The following is a 21,076-nucleotide window of genomic DNA, read 5'->3' as shown; positions in this document are numbered from 1 at the left end:
AAGTCTCCCAAGCTATTAAAGTAAAAAGAAACCTCAAACTTGTGCTGAATCATCCAGCTATTCATGGACTTTGTCTATTTTGTAAATATGTGATAACTAACTAGATGCTAACTATTGATAAAGTAACTGCTTAACATTTGGTCCATTCAAGGCAACAAAAATCAACAGAGAAAGTAAACAAGATAATACATTAAGAAAGCACAAGATTACAGCCCTTTTTCAGAGAATGTGTTTAAAAATGCCCTTGTATGATTTGCAACATTCTCTTATCAAAGAAATGACTCATGTAGAATGCTTGCTATAAATTGTAATAATTCTTCTAAAACAAGACTTTACACTTCACATATTTCCCTGCAAGTGTAGTTTATAATTTAAATAAACTTATTTAATTAAAATGAAGACATCCCATTGTGCAACTACTGTATGTAACCTTGAACATTATCACAATTTTGATAAACTCAAAATTAATGCTGTGAAGGCACAATCACATGGTTTAAAAACAGAACAGAACATTGCCATGCTGACGAAAATGAACACTATTTTCTCAAACTTAAAATAACTTCAGTTGCAACACTTTGTAATGGTAGAAGGACGTGTATCCATCAGCATCCACCACTACCTTGTATTCATATATCATCTCTAACATGTTAATTCTTTTCTGAGTTGCTTCACACAGGCAGGAGAGGGGAAAAAAAGTAATGGATATTCAACTAAAGGAAGCAACATTAGAATCAGTGACCATAAGGCTTGCAAAAAGTTGGGATTTAAGAGTCTTAAAGTAGGAGAAGAGGAGGCAGAAATGTTATAAGACCACAAAACATAGGAGCAGAAATTAGGCCATTCAGTCCATTGAGTCTGCTCTGTGATTCAGTTATGACTGATAGGTTTCTGTTTCCCATTCTCCCGCTTTCTCCCTGTAACCTTTGATCCCCTTGATACTCAAGAACCTATTTATCTCAGTCTTAAATAAACTCAGTGACCTGGGCTCCACAGCTTTTTGTGGCAATGAATTTCAGGATTCACCATTCTCTGGCTGAAGAAGTTTCTCCTTAACTCTATTGTAAAAGGTCTTCCCTTTTACTCTAAGCCTGTCCTCAGATCCTAGTCTCTCCTACCAATGGAAATATCTACTCAACATCTGCTCTGGCCAGGCCATTTAGTATTCTGTACATTTCAATTAGATTCCCCCTCATCCTTCTCAACGCCATCGAGTTTAAAACCAGAGTCCTCAAACATTTCTTATATGTTAAGCTTTTCACTCCTGAGACCATCCTCGTGAACCTCCTCTGAACATGCTCCAGGGCCAGCACATCCTTCTGAAGATATGGGGCCCAAAACTGCACAAAATATTCCAAAGGTTAAGGAGGATAATTTTGGAGCATGGGTTCCAAACAGTTGATGATTGGATAATGGGAGATGGGAGCCACAAGAGGAACAGAAAAATCAAAGTTGCAAGTCTATCAAAAGAGGGAGATATGAAGTCATGGTGCGTATTTAGAAACACAAATGCAAATTGAAATTAGAGGCATTGGGGGAATCAGATTGAATGTTGGTCAACAAGACCAGGAGTGACATGAACAGAACTTGTGACAAAGAGGAATATGAACAATAGCTAAGCCATGTTAAAAGTGGGAGGTTTTTTGTGTGTTCGGCATGAAAGAACTGGAATAGATAGATTTTAAGGTGACAAAGATGAATGAAGCTTTCAACAACAGATGGATGGAAGCAGACAACACCATACAGGTGGAAAGAGGCAATATTGTGATGGAAATGATGCTGGATTAGAAAGGTCACAGAGTTAATTCAGAAGCAGGTCTGACTTTACCTGAGATCATGGTCGGGGAAAGGGATAAATAAGATTGCAACCAATTGAGAACAGTCCACTGATCCAGACAACGGATAGAAGTTGGAGGAAGATTACATTGGTGATCATTAAAAAAAGGCCACAAAGAGCTCAAGGAGGATGAGAAGAAATAAATCAAAGAGGATTTAATTTCTGACTTTGCTTAGGCATGGTTTGTGTTGTAGCTGGAATATAATTTGATAGGTAAGACTCAAATCAGAAAGAATGGGAAACATGGATTTGGTTATGAGTGGTAACATCAGGTTCATGAAAATGAGTGGAAAAGATGATGTAACTGACAGTTTGCAAGTGCAGAGAAATTAAGAATGCGTTTTTTTTAGGTAAGCACAGATGAAATCAATGGCAATAGTGCCTGAAAAGTAATAACCATTCACAATGTCAATTAGTATAAAGAGCAAAAGGAAATGTTTTAATGGAACTGATGTCAAAGGAACAGAACAAAATTCCGGGAAAGATGATTTTGAGAGGGCATGGGGGAGCTAAACGAGAGAGGGATGTGGGTTCAAGTCAAGGACAGGAGAACCTTGAATTGTTTGAGAAAAGGACGAGGAAGAAAATCAGCAGAACATAAAGTGTGAATCCTAGTGACCAAGAAGCCATCAGAGGAGTTTAAAAAGGTAATGCAGAGAAAAGCCAGGAATAATCTTTGCTCTCCATGACTATTCTGAAGTAATGGATTCCTTTGGTAAAGGACAACAAGGCCCAAAGACATCAATCATGCTACAGCAAAATGTGATGATGAATGACTAATCCAGACATATGAAATTTTGTGCCCTTTGGACCTGAGCACTATGACCCTGGGAGTTAGAGTAAAGATTTTGTTAGGGACACGGGCATTAAAAGAGGAAGTGAAGGAGTAGTTCAGACAGGTGAAGTAGTGTTGTGGTGAACAGAAGACTAAAGGCTAGGCAGGTGGAAGCTGTACAAATTTGGGGAGTCTCTTTCCAAGACATACACAGAAGGAGTTGAGGAAGGATGAAGGGAATTTGAGTGTAAAGGAACGCATGGAAATCATTGTTGTTAGATTCATCTATAAATACAGTATTATTTGTCAAATATAGTGTGTTATGATCCCACCTAATGATTCAACTAAATAATTCAGATGAGAATAAAACCTGACTTAATGGAATTTGTTTTTGTTCAGTCAGTTAACATGGTGGTTAGTCACCAAAATATAATCACATGAGGCTGAATTGAAAAGGAAAAGGAAACAAATGGCTTCATTGCTACATTGCTTGTTATAAACCCAAAAGTATAAACATCTTATTTAATTAACATTTCACAGGTTCTGATACAAGAAGTGTGTTTAAGGGAAAAATAATTTAATTTCTGTAAATAAAAAATTAGCTACATTGTTAATAATCTAGCCAATTATAAAGAGAAAAAATGTTAATTTATCATTTTCTTCTGTGGAAGAGATCAGTTGATAATGGCAAAGCATTGTCTTGACTATGTTAAAATATAACCCTTGTTTATGGGAGTTGGGGAGGGGAAGATGAGGAGAAATGAGGCATACAAGTGTCATCTTAAGCTTACAGGAATAGAATACAAAAATATCATACATGTGGATATTTATGAGAATTCCACAGCTCCAAACTTCCTAGCTCAAACATTTCTTTACTGGAACTTTTGAGAATACTACTCCAATTATTGGGAAAATTAATTAACAGCACGCAGTTTCTTCTGAGTGTTTAAACATTTATTGTCTATTCTTACATAGCTTAATTAATGGTCATAATGGTAAGTTGACAGAGCCCATAGTGGCTATAGTGATATTCATCCTTCTGTCAAACTTTACCTTAATCAGACTATGTCGACATTCAGATTTTGGAATAATCCATAGGAGATTCACATCAATGCAAGACATAAAGGATAGAACAAAGTCTCATGTGTCTGTTCATGTGGGTTGCAAGGTACCACAGGCTGATTTGATGGAAGTCAATTTATTTTATACAAATGTATGTTTTATTTATTATATGAGCACATTAATAACACAACTAAAATGGTCTTAAATTTTGTAGATGTATAATCAAATTTCCTTAGCATTTTCTGTGAGATCTAATCAATTCAAAACCAGGACTGTACTTAAACAATATTAGGATATTCTGGTGGTTTAGTCTTAACACAATTCTCTGCCAAATTTTCAAATCCACTTCCTGTAAAGAGGCAGTATTTGTTCAGAATATAAAGATTTTTCCAGTTGCTTCACACTATTCCAGAATGATAGCATCGATGGACTGTTGATTATTTGAATTAAGCAGTGGAATGCACAAAACCACAAAATTCTAATCATGCAGTAAGTCTTCTAAAGAGGTGTTCTGGAAAATTACGTTTTGTATGTGCCTGTATTCAGACAGAAATAGCATGGGGAACTAGCTTTCTCAGGCTTGATAGAAAGTATGATTGATTTGAATGCATTTATTCCCTTTTAGATGTGCCTCAGTTGGCATCTTCTATATTTTTTCATTTTCTAATGGATTCGCAACCAGTTGCGCAATTCTTCCAACAGGTTTGCGTTTTGGAAGTTTTCAGGAGTTGGAGGAGTAGTCATTTTGAATATTTAGTTTCGAGAAATCCTACATTAAGTTACATCCTATATATAAATATTATTTGGATGGGCAGTAAAATTTGATGAACAAATGTTGATATTTATTTTTCTAGTTATAAGATTAGTCATAATTACAGAAAACATGCTCTTCTCCAAATCTACCCTGCTACTTTATTTCTCTTTAAACATTCTTGTACCATCACAAACCAATTCCGAAACAGAAGCTATACTGACAACACGGTACAAAGTCCAACACTGACACTACAAACTCCTGCAGTTTGATCAGTGAGCAGTTGGTATTGATAAAGCCTGGGTGATTCACTGGAGCATGTTCTGTAGATGGTACACATTGCTGTCACTGTGCATTGGTGGTGAAATGAGTGAATGTATCATACCTGGCTGATGGCATGCCAATCAAATTGATTGTTTTATCCTGAATGATGCTGAACTTAGAGTCATAAAACATGAAAACAGACCCTTCAGTCCAATCAGTCTGGACCGAACATAATCTCAAACCAAACTGGTCCCATCTGCCTGCTCCTGGCCCATATCCTTCAAGCCTTTCCTAATCATGTACTTAACCAAATGTGTTATAAACATTGTAATTGTACCCATAAACTTCTTGGAGATTACTTCATGGAAATGTATTTTTTCTTGTGGAAGTCTGAATCACACATCTTGAGATATATAGAGATGAGGGATGGCATTCAACTCATTCATACTGATCAAATCAAATCCTAAACAGCATCCAACTTAAATGAGAATATTAGAATCCTTGCCCTGTGTGATTCAAAAATCTCTTTCATGTGTTCACCACATTGAGTGAAGAATGAATTTCTCACGGGGCTCAAGTTTGGCTTTGAGCAATTAAACATATTTTCTTCTGTCCCACAGTCAGAGCTTAGGTAGATGTCAATGTTCTGAGCACAGCTTTTCTGCACTGTTTATACATCTGACGGATTCTCTTTCAGTTATCTCATTTTAAAGCCGAGAAACTCGAGTCTTGCAAATACTTTTTTTTAACAATTCAGTCTTTGGATATAAGTGATCATCTTCAACTCTTTCACGTGTGTCTCTATCTCCAGAAATGGATACATTTCTCAAATGTCTATTTGGAAGACTGCACATTTCAGTGCTGGATCCTCTGACTTAGCACTGCTACCTCACAGTGCCAGGGACCTGGCTTCGATTCCAGGCTCAGGTGATTGTTTGTGGAGTTTGCACATTCTCCCGGTGTCTGTGTGGGTTTCCTCCGGATGCTCTGGTTTCTTCCCACAGTCCAAGGATGTGTAGGTTAGGTGAACTGGCCCTGCTAAATTGCTAGGGATGTGTAGGTTAAATGCATTAAGCAGGGGAAATGTCAAGTAATAGAGTAAGGGTTTGGGTCTGGGTGGAATACTCTTCAGAGGGTCAATGTGAACTTGTTGGGCAACATGGCCTGCTTCCACACTGTGGGGATTCTATGATCTATGAACATGGAAATATTTGAATAATCTGCTAAAATCTGGGAGCTCAGCCCATCAGGAGCACAAATGTTACTGAACAGGATGCAAATGAAAGCCAGATTCATTTCAAAGGCCACAAATTTAATGAGTAAAGTTGTGTACAGCTTAAAGGCAATGACCCCAAGCAAAATTGCTGGATGTGTGATAATAAGAAAATCTAATCAGCTCTAGTGCAAATCAGTCCTGTATTAAGCTTAAATAAGTTTGCAATGCAATAGGATCTGAAAAGATGTAAAAATTATGCTGTTTAGGGAGAGTTGTTTAGCAGTTGGTACCCGCATGACCATAGCCCCTGAGATTCTAAGTTACCATCATTCCCTTAAAGCCCAATGTCCTAGAATTGTAATGACTTCATTTGTTATGAACATATTAAGTAGGAGCACTAGTAGGTCACTTGACCGCTTTCGTTTGCTCTGCCTTCAATAAGATGTAGACTGACCTGAGCACTCGATATTCCTTCCTACTGCATTTAACCTTTACTTATCAATAGTTTATTAACCTTTGTTATAAAAATATTCAAAGACACTGCTTTTACTGCCCTTCAAGATAGTTCCAAAGACTCACTGCTCTAAGAGAAGAAATTTCTCATTATCTATTTTAATGGGAGGCCCATTATTTTTAAACAGTGATCTCTTGATCTAAATTGCCATACAAGAGCTAATATCATTTTCACACCCACCTGCTTAATACTCTTAAGAATCCGATATGTTTCAAAGAAGTTATCTTTTTCTCTTCTCAGCTCTAGCAGCTACAGGTCTAGCCTAGCTTGTCCAACCTTTCCTCATAAGACAACCCAATAATTCCAGGCATTAATCTAGAAAACCTTTTCTGAATGGCTTCCAATTATTTACATCCTTCCCTAATATGGTAGCCATTACAGTACACAGTACTCCAGATATGATCTCAGCAATGGCCGGTATAACTGAAACATAACCTCCTTACTATTGAATAACTCCCCTCAAAACAATTACAACATTTTATTGGCTTTGCAAAAAGCTCGCTGTAACTGCACACAACTTTTAGCAAATTATGCAAGAGGACACCCACAAACCTCTGCATCCGAGAGCTTTGCAATCTCTTGCCATTTAAAAAATATGTTGTTCTATCTTGCCAACATTGATAATTTCACATCTTCCTATAATATATTCCATTTGCCACTCACTTAGTTGTCTGTATTCCTTTCTAGATTTATGTCTTCTTCACAAGTTAACTTTCCTACATGTCTTTATACCATCAAAAAAGTTAGTAGCCATATTTTTGGTTACCTGACCCAACTCATTTATATAAACTGTAAGAAGTTAGAGGTCCAGTAGCACAAGACTCATTATATCTTGCCAAACAGTCAATGACCATCATGACAAAATTGTTTCCCATTTTGTTCCAATTTTTTGTCCTAAACCTTGAGCATTTATCTTCCACAATAACTTTTGACGCCACCCTAATCAAATGCCTTCTAGAAATTCAAAGAATATACTTTACTGCCACATGTGCTCACATACACAGTAGACGAGTACAGTGAAAAGTTTTGCAATGTTGCCATCTTAGGTACAATTACCGAGGTAAAAATCTTAGATACAGAACAGGAATTAAAAAAAGAGAAGTAGTTGCACTACTTTACAGTGGTTCATGGTGTAAGTCAGAAATAAGACATAGTTAAAAGGATAGACATTACTGTCAGATAAACGAATTACAGTAAACAATACATTGCTGTAGCTCAGTGCAGGGGTTTCCACATTTGGGCTGAATGCCCACACCAGTCCACAGTCCTGACAACTGTCCCCGTGCCACTCTAAACCTCCAATTTGCTCCGCCCTGTTCTCAGCTGCTCCAGGACTCACTCCCCACGCCGGCCTCCACCCTGTGACCCACCCCCCACACCAGCCTCCACCCTGGGAACTGCTCCCAGCACCAGCCTCCGCCCTGGGAACTGCTCCCAGCACCAGCCTCTGCCCTGGGACCTGCTCCCAGCACAAGCCTCCGCCCTGGGAACCGTTCCCCACACCAGCCTCTGCTCTGGAACCTGCTCCCAGCACCAGCCTCTGCTCTGGAACCTGCTCCCAGCGCCGGCCTCTACCCTGGGACCCGCTCCCAGCACCAGCCTCCGCCCTGGGACCCGCTCCCTGCACCCGCCCTGGGAACCGTTCCCCACACCAGCCTCTGCTCTGGAACCTGCTCCCAGCACCAGCCTCTGCTCTGGAATCTGCTCCCAGCACAAGCCTCCGCCCTGGGAACCGTTCCCCACACCAGCCTCTGCTCTGGAACCTGCTCCCAGCACCAGCCTCTGCTCTGGAACCTGCTCCCAGCACCGGCCTCTACCCTGGGACCTGCTCCCAGCACCAGCCTCCGCCCTGGGACCTGCTCCCAGCACCAGCCTCCGCCCTGGGACCCGTTCCCCACACCAGCCTCTGCTCTAGAACCTGCTCCGCCCCCACACGAGCTTCCGCCCTGTGACCTGCCCCAACACCAGCCTGCGCCCTGGGCCTGCTCCTCGCAAATGTACCACGTCCACTGGTTCCCTTTCACCCACAGCATTACTCCAATAAATTCAATAAACATGATTTCCTTCAGAAAGAAGAGTTAAATCTTCTTGATTTGTCAGATTATATGTTTAAAATAGCACATGATACAGTAATCTTTGTGGGTGGCACGGTGGTTAGCACTGCTGCCTCGCAGCGCCAGAGATCCGGGTTCAATTCCCGCCTCAGGCCACTCTCTGTGTGTAGTTTGCACATTCTCCCTATGTCTGCGTAGGTTTCCTCCGGGTGCTCCGGTTTCCTCCCATAATCCAAAAATGTGCAGGTTAGGTGAATTGGCCATGCTAAATTGCCCATTGTGTTAGGTGAAGGGGTAAATGTAGGAGAATGGGTCTGGGTGGGTTACGCTTCGGCGGGTTGGTGTGGACTTGTTGGGCCGAAGGGCCTGTTTCCACACTAAGTAATCTAATCTAATCGAATCACTGAAGTCGTGAAGGGTCTGACAGGACTGGAAAATGGCCAATGAAACAACCCCGCTTAAGGAGGAAGGGAGACAGAAGACAGGAAACTGTAGGCCACTTAGCCTGACCTCATGCATTGGCAAGATTTTAGAGGCCATTATTAAGGATGAGATTTTTAAGTAATGGAAGTGCATGGTAAAATAGGGCTGAGTCAGCATGGCTTTATCAAGTGGAGATCATGCCTGACAAATCTGTGTGAATGTTTTGAGGATATAATGAGTAAGTTAGACAGAGGGGAGTCAGTGGATATGATCTATTTGGATTCCCAGAAGGCTTCTGACAAGTTGCTGCACAGGAGACTACTAAATAATATAGGAATCCATGGATTTAGGGGCAAGGTACTGGCATGGAGACAGGATTGGCTGAATAGCAGAAGGTAGAGACCGAGGATAAAGAGGTCTTTTTTGGGATGAGAGCCAGTGACTAGTTGAGCTTTGCAGGGTCAGTGTTGGGACCACATTTATCACGTTATACATTAACAACCTGGACAAAGAAATTTGAGGGCATTTCTGCTAAGTTCACAGTTGACACAAAGATGAAGGGAAGGGCAGGTAGCGTTGAGGAAGCAGAAGGCTGCAGAAAGAGAGTGGGCAAAGAAGTAGCAGATTGAGCGCAATGTGGGAAAGTGTGAAGTGATGCACTTTGGTAGGAAAAATAGAGGCGTAGACCATTTTCTAAATGGGAAAAGGCTTCGGAAATCTGAAGCACGAAGGACTTGGGAGTACTAACTCAGGATTCTCTTAAGGTTAGCATGCTGGTTCAGTTGGCAGTTAGGAACGCAAATGCAATGTTAAGACGGCAAGAATACAGGAGCAGAGGTGCATTATTGAAGCAGTACAAAGCTCCGTTCAGACTGCATTTAGAATAGTCACAGCAGTTTTGGGCTGTATCCAAGGAAGAATGTAATGTTAGAAGGGATCGGCAGGAGGTTTGCAAGAATGATCCCAGGGTATAAGGGCTGGGGATGAGGAGCTATTGAGGACTCTGGGTCTGAACTTGATGGAGTTTAGAAAAATGAAAGCAGGAATTCTCATTGAAATTTACAGAATTGAGAGCCCGAGATAGAATTGACATGGAGGAGATGTTTCCACTAATAAGAGAGACTAGGACTCAAAGGCACAGCCTCATGATGAAGGAACGATCATTCAGAACTGAGATGAGGAGGAATTCCTTCAGCCACAGAGTGATTAATCATTGCTGTGGAAGGGTGTGGTGGCCAAGTCATTGAGTTATTTAAGATTGAGATAAATAGGCTCTTGAGGGCTGAAGGGCCTGTACTGCGCTGTAATGTTCTATGTTCTATGATTGGTAAGGGTTAAAGTTTACAGGGAGAAGGCAGGAGAATGGATTGAGAAACATGTCAGTGACGATCAAATGGCAGAACTCATTGGGTGCACTAGCCTAATTCTGCTCCTATGTTATATGACAACAGGTCAAATCACAACATTTATGCAGGTGAACCCAATTCCTTCAGCTTAATGAAGCAGTATCACACAATCACACAAGCAGATATGGAAGCAGCTATCAAATTTATTTATTCTTTCCTTAACTGCTGTAATGTCACTCCATGCAGCAAAAGTTTGATGATAGTCACTAAGTTCACTCATAAGAAATGAGCAATAAAAAAGATGTTTTTTAAAAAAAAGGTGCACAGTGATGATTTCTGTTAAGTGTTAACTCCTGATCATGTACATGGAAAATTGTCATGATCATGAGCAGCAACAGCTTAAACCTCATGCTGTATAATACTGCATTCACTTGTCATGGTGGAAATAAACCGTTAGTTCTAAAAAAAATGACCTAAAAGTCAGGCCATATCTGTCTCTTTGAATAGTGGTCCTCCAAATATTATCACCAACAGATCAACATCAGAATTTTGTTATTTTATTTAATGCCAAAGTAGAAAGGGACTCTCAATGGGTGCAGAAAGTTCACATCAGTCTACAGAATACTAGCATGTGCAAATCTATCCAAGATTGCACTGAGGTTAAAATCGTTGTCCTTGAAAAAATGATGCATTCTCAGAAATCCAGCAGTGTCTGAACCAGACTGGATTTATTAAGCTGCTAGTTTTCACTAAAAAAATTGGAATGCATTTACGCAGATCAAAACACCTTAGTCCATAAAATAAGGGAATGCCATAAAACCAATCGTTACGATGGCAAAACACTTTATGTTACTTTACGCCATATCACAGCTGATGTCAACTGACTTCTAATTCTCATACACCGGGATTAATGACTCTTTTTGCACTTCCCCCCTCAACACATCCTCAGAAAACCATAAGACATAGGAGCAACAATTCAGCCATTCAGCCCATTGAGTTTGCTCTATCATTCAATTATGACTGATAGGTTTCTCAATGCCATTCTCCTGCTTTCTCCCCATAACCCTTTATCCTCTTTACAATCAAGAACCTATGCATCTCCATCTTAAATATACTCAATGACCTAGCCTCCACAGCCTTCTGTGGCAGTGAATTCTTTAGATTCACCAATCCCTGGCTGAAAGAAGCTTCTCTTTACCTCTGTTCTAAAAGGTCTTCCCTTTACTCTAAGGCTGTGCTCTTGGGTCCTAGTCTCTCCTACCAATGGAAACATCCTCCCAACATCCACTCTGTCCAGGCCATTCAATATTCTGTCCGTTTCAAAGAGATCCCACTGCCCCTTCCCCCTCCTGCATCATCTATCTCAACTCTATCAAGTATAGAACCAGTGTCCTCAAACATTCCTCATATGTTAAGGTCATATGAGTACAGTGTTTAAAATGAGAAAAATAATTAATCAAAAAAGAAATCTAGATTTAGGACAACATCATTTTCATGCCAGCAGGATTTGACAGACTTTCGGTATAAGCATATGCCATACAACATTCTATATAAATGGTCCCTTTTCAAAGTTTGTAGGAGCAGTAAACAGGGGCATAAAAAGCTTATAATTTAGTTTACATTTACAAAGATCAAAATTAAATTGATTTATCCAAGTGGAATTGTAATCATTTGGTTTATTTTGTTTCTGTTTTAAGAAAAACTATTTTCCTCCAAATTACTCCACAACATTTCTTCACTACTTCTATATGTCCCTATTTAGCTGGGAGAGCAGCAAAGTATTATCACCCTGAATTATTGGGCATTCTGCTTTGAGACTGGCTGAAATGAATGAATTTCAATGGAGCATTAAATTTGTTTCATGAATTCAATCCATTTCAGCAATCTGCAGAACTGACAATTCATGGCACAGCTTAGGAGAACCAAATCTTATTAAATTAGCATTGATGTTGAGATGTTGCACATTCATTTTGGGTTTAAATAACATCCTCCAAGCAAAGAATTCCTCGCTATCTATAACAATTTCATTAACCATTAAATTTTACTGACATAACCCTGGATAAAACAACAATTTTTACAAAATAAATTAAGATGCAATAAGTTTGCAATTAATCTCTGACACAAAGCAGGTAATTGCCAATCAACTGGCAGCTCCTTTTACACCTAGTTACCCTGCTGTCCAACATCAGTTTAACCACAATTTCTTTAGTTCCAGGAGCAGCTAACCTTTGGAATAAAATAACACTAAATCGGTAAACTCAAAATCTCCTGAATTATTGAAAATGGGAAATTAGCAATTTCCCACTTCAGTAGCTATTGATAATTTCACATTCAGGTTTAAGGTCAGTTAACAGATTTCCCTTTCTGAAAAACTGCAAAGATTACCAATTTTTTGTTTGAATTGAATAAGCCAAAGGTATCTCCAAATCCTATATTCATTCTTGTACACTTAATAAACTATTCTTGTCCTAATAAATTGATGATATTAGCCATGATCATATTAAATGGCTTGATAGGCTTGAGCTGCCAAATGGGCTATTTCCATTTATTACGGTATTATGGTCTAATACTTTACCAAAACTAAAATCTAGTTCATACATTTTTATTATGATGATTTCTATTTAACACAGCAAGATGGTCAAATACATATAAGTTGCTTAACTGAGTAAACAACGTCTACCAACCTTTTTTCTCTTGCGGGTTTTAGCTTTAGTATTGCTGGAATCTTGCCCTATGCCTCCATTCCCCAAATTTCCTGAATGTGTTTTAGAGACAATGTGCTGTGCTGCTGATGCAGGGGTTGTTGGTGTTGACGGGGGTGTATTTTCTGGTGAGTCAGGATTGCTCTTCAAACTGACAGACTGAACTTGAAATTGTATCTAAAATAATAAAAAGTAACAGTTTGAGATGCTGAAACATATTAGTTTGTCTATAAAACTAGACAATTCCCAGTCTAATAAGAATCACACATTTTATTGGGTATCTGACTTTGCAAAAATAAATTAGATGATTAACAACCTTAAAGATAACACACTTTGATTCCTATGACAATACTCCAAGTGTTTTAGTAATCAATCCAATTATTAATCAAGTGCATGTACACTAACACTATAGCTAAAATCTTCTTCATATTACCCCTTTTAAGGTTGATCAACACTGGGGTCCACCATGGTATTTCTTTGAACATAACCAATTTTACCTATATGGCTATTTGCTAGATGAGGGAGCTGTCTTCTCTATTTCTCATTTTTGTTTGAATCAACCAGTAGAATCTGCCCTGTGGGAGAAGCTAGTGTGCAAATGTCAGTCAAAAGTGATATTCAAGGCTTGAATTCTAGTTTGTGTAAATTATTTGACCCTCTGACTGACTTATGTAATCCTTCAGATACTTTTCTCTCAAATAATGCAGCATCATCTTCCTGGCTTCAGACAGACCTTTGCTGTTGTGGATGTTTGAACAGTTGAGAAAAACATTCCACCCACTGTCATCCACTAAGACAGCCACTATGACAAAATAAAATATTTATTTGGTAAAAAATTTAAATAGCCAAGTGATATCTATAATGTACAGTTTAAGGAAGTTAGCTCTGTTTATTCATTTAAGGGATGTGGGCATCACTTGCTAGGCCAACATTTATTGTCCAGCCCTTTTGCCCATATTGTGAATTCATTAACCTATTTTTGGTATAACATAAGAAAAAGGAAAAGATAAAAATATTTTTTAAAATTATTCAAGAGATTTAATATGTCAAATTGAATCAGCCTGTATAACCAATGGAATGAAAACTTATTGACAGTAAACTACTGGTTGAACAATCCAGAGCTTGGATTAATTTAAGCAGGAACCTAGATAAGACCACAAGAAAAAGCAACAGGATGTTCTGCTCCTTAAGCCTCCCCTACCAATCAATAGAGTCATGGCTGATCCAACATCCTACCAGGTGATTGAAACCAGCTATTACATCTTAGAATTAAAGAGGTAAACTACAAGCTTCATAGCTGAATTATTGCATATCTCCTTAACTATATGGAAACCATGTTTAAATTTCATTTGGAATATCAAACAAAATAACTTGCATTATGGATGAAAAAGGATGAGCTAGTGGGAGCTATATCCACAAAGCAGATTTAACCTTTCCACAGATATTTCACTAACATCAATAACTGCTTTGTCTTGTCATCAACAAGTAACTCCATTTATATGATACCTTTAACATGGGGAAATGTTCAAATATGCTTCTCATATTGTTGCAAATACTGTTAAGAAGGTGTGTTTCAACAGTAAGTCTGACAGATTGAGGTGTTTAGAAAGAAAGTTTGAAAGAATAAAACCTAAACTGATGAAAGAATGCCTACTAAAGCTTGGGTGAGATGTAGGACAATAGAGATCCACAAGTGAGGCCAGAACAGAAGATCAGAGTCTTTAGGAGATGGTGTCTATAGGGCTGAAGATGATCACAGATATATGTAGGTGATGTCATTAAAACATTTAAAATTAGGGATTAAAATAGATTGTATAAGTAATTTAGAGACCAGAAGTCATGCCAGGTCCACCAGGCAGAATTGTGCAATTTATGCTTTCTTTATGTATCAATGCACTGGACATCTTGTTTGAATGATTTGCCTCCAAAACAAAACTTTCCAAAGATCAGGGAAATGGAAGAAAATGGATAGGTAAAAGTTTTAATATCTGCAAATGCTGTTAAAGTGTGTTACATGTGGCAAATCTATTTCATTTCTGATTAGACTAGCTCTACTCTTTAATAATAATGCACTTGAGGAATTCAAACACTTCACAACAGGCAAGAAATTGGAGCATTCAAATTAAAAGAATTTCACTTTTCTGTGACAGATCTAACAACTGCCTTAGGATGTTGAAGGGGTCTTGAGTGGGCCAGTCATGGATCGATCTTATTAGCGCATCCAGTTGGAGTTGTTGCAGTTCCAACAAAAATAAAAATTACACATTTTATGAGTAATATCCAGTTATTCCTTTAAGAGTTATATAAGCCAACTGCTATCTCGACAAATAGAAATATTGAGCAGACTTCATCACGTTATGTGATGAATGTTCATAATATATTCTTTTATTTTTGGGAACTTAATTTCTAAAGAGGAGGAAAGATTGAATTTTGTTTTCCATTCTGTGAATGGCTAGAAAGTTAGCTGGAACAGTGAGCTAAAGACAGCATTTCCAAGAATAAAATGATATTAGATACATGAACAGCTAAAACTGGGAAGTTGAGTGCTGGGGTTTTGATGATTTGGGTTTTACAACCCAGAGACAAATGGGCCTAGAAGTAGATTCATTCAGCCAGTACTAAGTTCATTCAGACAGAAATAGGTTGTTTCAGAGAGTCGTGGTCCTTAACACTGGACAAAGAAGAAAGCCATCCACAGAAAGCTTTGGAGGTATCGAGGAAGTTCATACAAAACATTATGGTGAAGACATGAAATTAAGGAATCTATGTTAAGTAGTAGGTAAGCTGTGTTGGCATCTTGTTCAAAGGTCTCAGGAAGAGACAAGAACTAAAGAAAATAGCATTAAGTGAACGTAGAAACCTTTCCAAAAGGAACTGATGACTATGCCAGCTGAACAAGGAGCTTTAGCTGGAGATGGGGTGACCCGTCATTGTGGTTTAATGTCCCTAAAGTTGTTCTTTGGATAAACAGATTGAATCTATTTTTGTGATTGTAATGAGACAGTTAGTAAATAGTTCTGGAATAGTAGAACATAGGTTGCATTTTTTTCTTTTGTTTAAGAAAACTTAAAGATATGCTGGCAGCCTCTTGTGAATATTTTCAGTAACTGACGTTTATGGTAAACAAAAATAAAACTTATGATCTATCAAGCTGAGTCTTATTCTGGTATCTGACTTGTCCAGTATTACCATCAGCAGTGATAACAACAACGGAAAATTACAATCGGGGCCCTAAACAAGTGCAGTACTCCGATTTCTACATTTAAGCGTTCTTATTACTGTCAATTCACAGGCTCACCTTAAAATCAAATTATATGGACCTGGTTCAGTAGGACAACTACCCTTTTCCTTTGATTATCAATAGCAGACACTGCATTTTTCAGATGAAATACAAGCTAACAAAAGATTAAAAAGGCACCCAAAAATTGAAAATAATTTCAATTTAAAGAAACTATCAATATGATTTATATTGGACTCAGCAAACAGTTTAATGCACATTTAAAATGTAAGTATTATGTGTAATTTCAGAACTGACTGATTACCATTTCACTTCTTATAAATATATTGACTGGTGGTTCAGTTAAAATTGAATTATCTAGTTGTTTGACATTTTCTGAAACTTCTGACACATTAGATATATGTGCAGATGGCAGTGTGGCTCAGTGGTGAGTACTGCTGCCTCACAGTGCCAGGGACACGGGTTTGATTCCAGTCTTGGGCGATTGTTTGTATGAAGCTTGCACCTTCTCTCTCTGTGGATCTCCTCTGGATGCTTGGGTTTCCATCCACCATCCAGAGATGTGCAGGGTTTGGTGAATTGGTCACGCTAAAACAATTTGCCCTCTAGTGTCCACAGACATGTGGGTTAGGTTGATTAGCCATGGTTTTTAAAAAAAACCATGTTGCGTTATGAGGATGAGGCAGGAGTGCGTGTCTGGGGGGATACTCTTTGGAGGGTTAGCACAGGCACGATGAGCCAAATGAGCTCTTTCTGCACAGAAGGGATTCTATACGTTGATGCGTTTTGCACAATTTCTGGTCAATAACAGTAGAAGGGCTCATTGTCACTTAAGTGACAAAGTGCAATTACTATTCACATAAATAATAATTTTACGTGTAGAAGCTAACTTTGCAGCATGCATATGGAATATCATTGAAATGTACAACGTTTTCAAACTTCAGTTAAAAAGACAAAGAACACTTGTAAACAGATTGTACTTTGTGTTGGTGTCAAGTAATGATGAGTGTGTGTGAAAATTGGTGCTTTGATAGAAATGCAGAAGGTAAATTCCTTTTTGCTAAAATTGCATATGCTTCCAGTACTCACCTCAGGTAATGAAGCATTGTGATGTGCAAGTGTTACAGATTTGGCATTATTAAATGGATCCCCTGTTTTAGCAGCCATGTCCTGTTTCACCAAAAGGGCTAGATCCACCAGCTTAAAAATAAAAATATTGTTTCTTTTAAAATTGAGTTGCTCATAGCATTTTAATAAAAATGTCATTGGGGCATTATATTAGACATTAGACATTAGATTCCCTACAGTGTGGAAACTGACCCTTCAGTCCAACTCTCCAAAGGGTAACCCACCCAAACCCATTTCAGTCTGATTAATGCACCTAACACTACGGGCAATTTAGCATGGCCAATTCACCTAACTTGCACATCTTTGGACTGTGGAAGGAAGCCGGAGCACCTGGAGGAAACCCACGCAGACATGGGGAGAATGTGCAAACTCCACATAGACAGTCGCCCAAGACTGGAATCTAACCCGGGTCCCTGGCGCTGTGAGGCAACAGTGCTAACCATTGAGCCACCGTGTTCACAACTCAACTAAGAAATTCACCAATCCCAAAGTTGTGCAATAAAGTAGAAATAGCTGGAATATCTCAGCAGTCTGCCAGCATCTGTGGAGAGAAGGTAGAGTTGATATTTCAAGTCCAGTAACTCGTATTCAGAACTGAAGCAGGGTTATTGGACCTGAAAGGTCAACTCTGCCTTCTCTCTACAGGTGCTGCGAGACCAGCATCTGCACTTCTGTCTTTTTTAAAAATTTGATATTAATTTTACCCCAAGTATCATATGCGGGTACAATTAGAACATTTAAAAGACATTTGGATAGGTACATGAACAGGAAAGATTTAGAAGGATTTAGGCCAAAAGCAGGCAAATGGGATCACTTTAGTTTGGGAAACTTGATTGGCATGGACAAGTTGGACCGATGGGTCTGTTTCTGTGATGTATGACTCTATCATAGGATACTCCATTTTATAAAACTTGCACATTACCTGGGCCACTGTCTCTTGTGCCAGATATGCCATGATCTCCAAAGCAACTGGATTAGGCTTCACTTCCATACTGCTGCAGTCCAACCAATCCTTAAACTTGGTTGGTTTTTTGGCTGTCAATTATAGATATAAAAGAAATTAGAAAAACACGATGCTGCTGTACATTTTAAATCAACAAACATACTGGAAGGATGGCAAAGATTTTTCAGTGTGTTATTGTGACCTGAAAACCAAGTAATTAATTTACAAAACTGCTACAAGTTTACATTGTTAAACATGTCACTTTTTCCTTTGTTTACAAAGTATCCCTGTGTTCACCAACTAATATTTTAGCAAATCATTTGTTCCAGTCATTAATTACATGAAATGATAGTTTTATAATTTCCTACAATGTGCACAATAATGTCTGAATACTTCAGGGATTGTCATGCTTCAGGGAGAAATTTATTGTCTATTAAAACAGCCACAAATCTCAAATGCAACACATACAAGCATTGTAAGTGGCATTCCCAAAATCAAAATGAATGTGCCATGCAGAAAATCTGAAAACGAGCAATTAATATACCTTGTGACATGCTTTATTTCTAATATATTAATTAGAGTCTACATTGTGTTTTTATTCCTGGTCTCAAATTGTCATTTTTCTTCTATCACATATCTCTCTCAATGTCACTAGAAATTCAATCATTATGACCTTGTGTGCTTTCCACCTCACATATGCTTTCTTGTCTTTCTGATTCAATTCCCACATTTTCATTCTTTTCATTGCATACACTTCTTCTCTATTGCTCTTCCTATCCATTCCCTAACAGTATAGGGCTTTCCTTGTTTTCGCCAAAAGAATCATTCCCTCTGCAACACAATTATCCACTTCTCCTCAGTCACCCACAACATTCCCTTCTCTTTCAATTTCAGTGCCTGCTTAATTTATTTTAGATATTGTCTAATCAACCTGTTCAGAGATGTTATTACACATATCTGGAGCAGGTAGGACTTGAACTGGGGTCTCCTACCTCAGAGGCAATGACACAACCATTGCTCTGCGTATTGACTACTATATTTCTGTTGATTGTATCTTTGCAAAATTAAACATAGGAGATAAATGTAGGAAGAATGTTCCTGATGGCAAAGCAGTCCAGAACCAGGAGCCATAATCGATTGAAGTGAGGAGAAATTTCTTCACCCAAAGCCATTTATGATTGAAGTGAGGAGAAATTTCTTCACCCAAAGCATGGTGAGCCTGTGGAATTCTCTGCCACAGAAAAAAATTGAAGCCAAAATGTTTACTGTTTTCCAGAAAGAATTAGATAATTTGTTTTAGAGATAAAGGAATTCAAAAGTGTAAGGGGAAAAACTGGGATCAAGGTACTGAGATAGATGATCAGCGATGATCATTTAGAATGGCAGAGTAGGCTTGAAGGGCCAAATGGCCTACTCCTGCACCTATTTTCTATGCTTCTAAAAGAAAGTCCTCTATGATCTCTGTAAAAGGAACTGTACTTTTACTTTTAGTAAAGCTACTGAGCACGCACGAATGGATCTATCTCACAGTAATATCAGATCACATGGAAGTGGAGACTGGACTTGTAGAGTTTCAAATAAAATATCCTTTTTTACCACTCTTTCTGTACAGAAGTGTTCAACAGTCTTGTTGCTGTTCACTCACATTAGATCTCACATTACAACATGGGCAATAGTGACCATAGAGCCAGAGGTGAGTGACAAGAACCTGTAGTTAAGCCCAGCCTATCAATCCAAATGCAGAGGTGGGGAAAATACCTGAAGTGATACTCAACCTCAGTAGAGACTGGGTAGCCACATGTTTCAACATACACCTACAAATGAATGGGAAATGCCATGCAATGTTGAAGAGAGCATACAAGAAGGACAATGGCAGAGTACATGGTTAGCAGCATTAAGTAAAGTATGTTACAATTCGACACCAGACCCCCAGGTACTGTACACTTATGATTTGATTAGGGACCATCAGCCTTTTGTTTCAAGTAGATGAAGGTTAAGAATCCTAAATCTTTACTAAAGAATAAAGCCTTAAAATCGCATTGGCTTGAACACCCATATAAGTTCTACTATCCAAGGTAAGAAAAATAAAATAGCTCTCAATATTTCGTTTACACTCTAATACACAAACTTAGCACGAGAGACAATACGAATGAGCAAATAATAGCTATCTTTTCTCTAATATTCAAAATCAACATGAGGAACACAGAAAACTATGGTCAAACTTGTACGACAAAGACAAATCCAATGGATCTGATCGAAACAGAGAAGTCGTGGTGATGTCACTGGACTGGGAATTCAGAACTCCTTGCTAATGTTCTGGGGACATAGATTTGAATCCCAACATGGTAGACAGTGAAATTTGAATTCAGTAAAATATGGATGCTTAATAGTTTCCATGTAACTGTTGTCATAAAATCCCATCTGATTCATTGATACCCTTTATGGAAGTAACTTTATGTGACTACATGTGATTTCAGATCCACAAGTTGACTTTTAGCTGCCCTCTGGACATTAGAGATAAGGAATAAATTCTGGCCTAGCCTGGAACATATACATTAATAAACAAGTGAAAAAAGATCACCCAGCTGACAAAACTCATTGAAGGTCTTGTTAATATTCAAAAATTCCTCTGGGGAATTTCAATCTTCACTTACAAAGGCTCTATTAAATAACAATCAACAATGTTGCTGTAACAGAGTGCCTGAACATTTGCTCACCTCCTAGTGATTCAATTCTCATCTTCTGGATGGTTCCCTGACACTGACTCTCTAGCTAAATGCCAGCTCCTAATTTATGTGCTGGACTGGCACACTCCAAATGACCAGG

General features: G+C 38.5%; 1 protein-coding gene across 5 annotated transcripts in view; it reads right to left on the bottom strand.

Moving 5' to 3' along the window:
- The window catches only part of supt3h (SPT3 homolog, SAGA and STAGA complex component), a 425,992-nt gene that overhangs the window by 73,416 nt on the left and 331,500 nt on the right, over nucleotides 1-21,076 (bottom strand). For 3 of the 5 annotated variants that reach the window (XM_072557063.1, XM_072557072.1, XM_072557082.1), the window contains 3 exons: nucleotides 18,230-18,342; nucleotides 17,269-17,379; nucleotides 12,924-13,118 (listed from right to left, as the gene is read on the bottom strand). In XM_072557063.1, the coding sequence (XP_072413164.1) occupies nucleotides 12,924-13,118; nucleotides 17,269-17,379; nucleotides 18,230-18,342 (419 nt within the window). The remainder of the gene's footprint in view (nucleotides 1-12,923; nucleotides 13,119-17,268; nucleotides 17,380-18,229; nucleotides 18,343-21,076) is intronic. The other 2 variants (XM_072557090.1, XM_072557098.1) reach the window with 2 other exon arrangements.

The sequence above is a fragment of the Chiloscyllium punctatum genome, chromosome 3 (genome assembly GCF_047496795.1).
Source record: "Chiloscyllium punctatum isolate Juve2018m chromosome 3, sChiPun1.3, whole genome shotgun sequence".
Taxonomy (NCBI): domain Eukaryota; kingdom Metazoa; phylum Chordata; class Chondrichthyes; order Orectolobiformes; family Hemiscylliidae; genus Chiloscyllium; species Chiloscyllium punctatum.
Note: the sequence above shows the minus strand (reverse complement) of the source record. Positions and strands in the feature narration are given on the sequence as shown.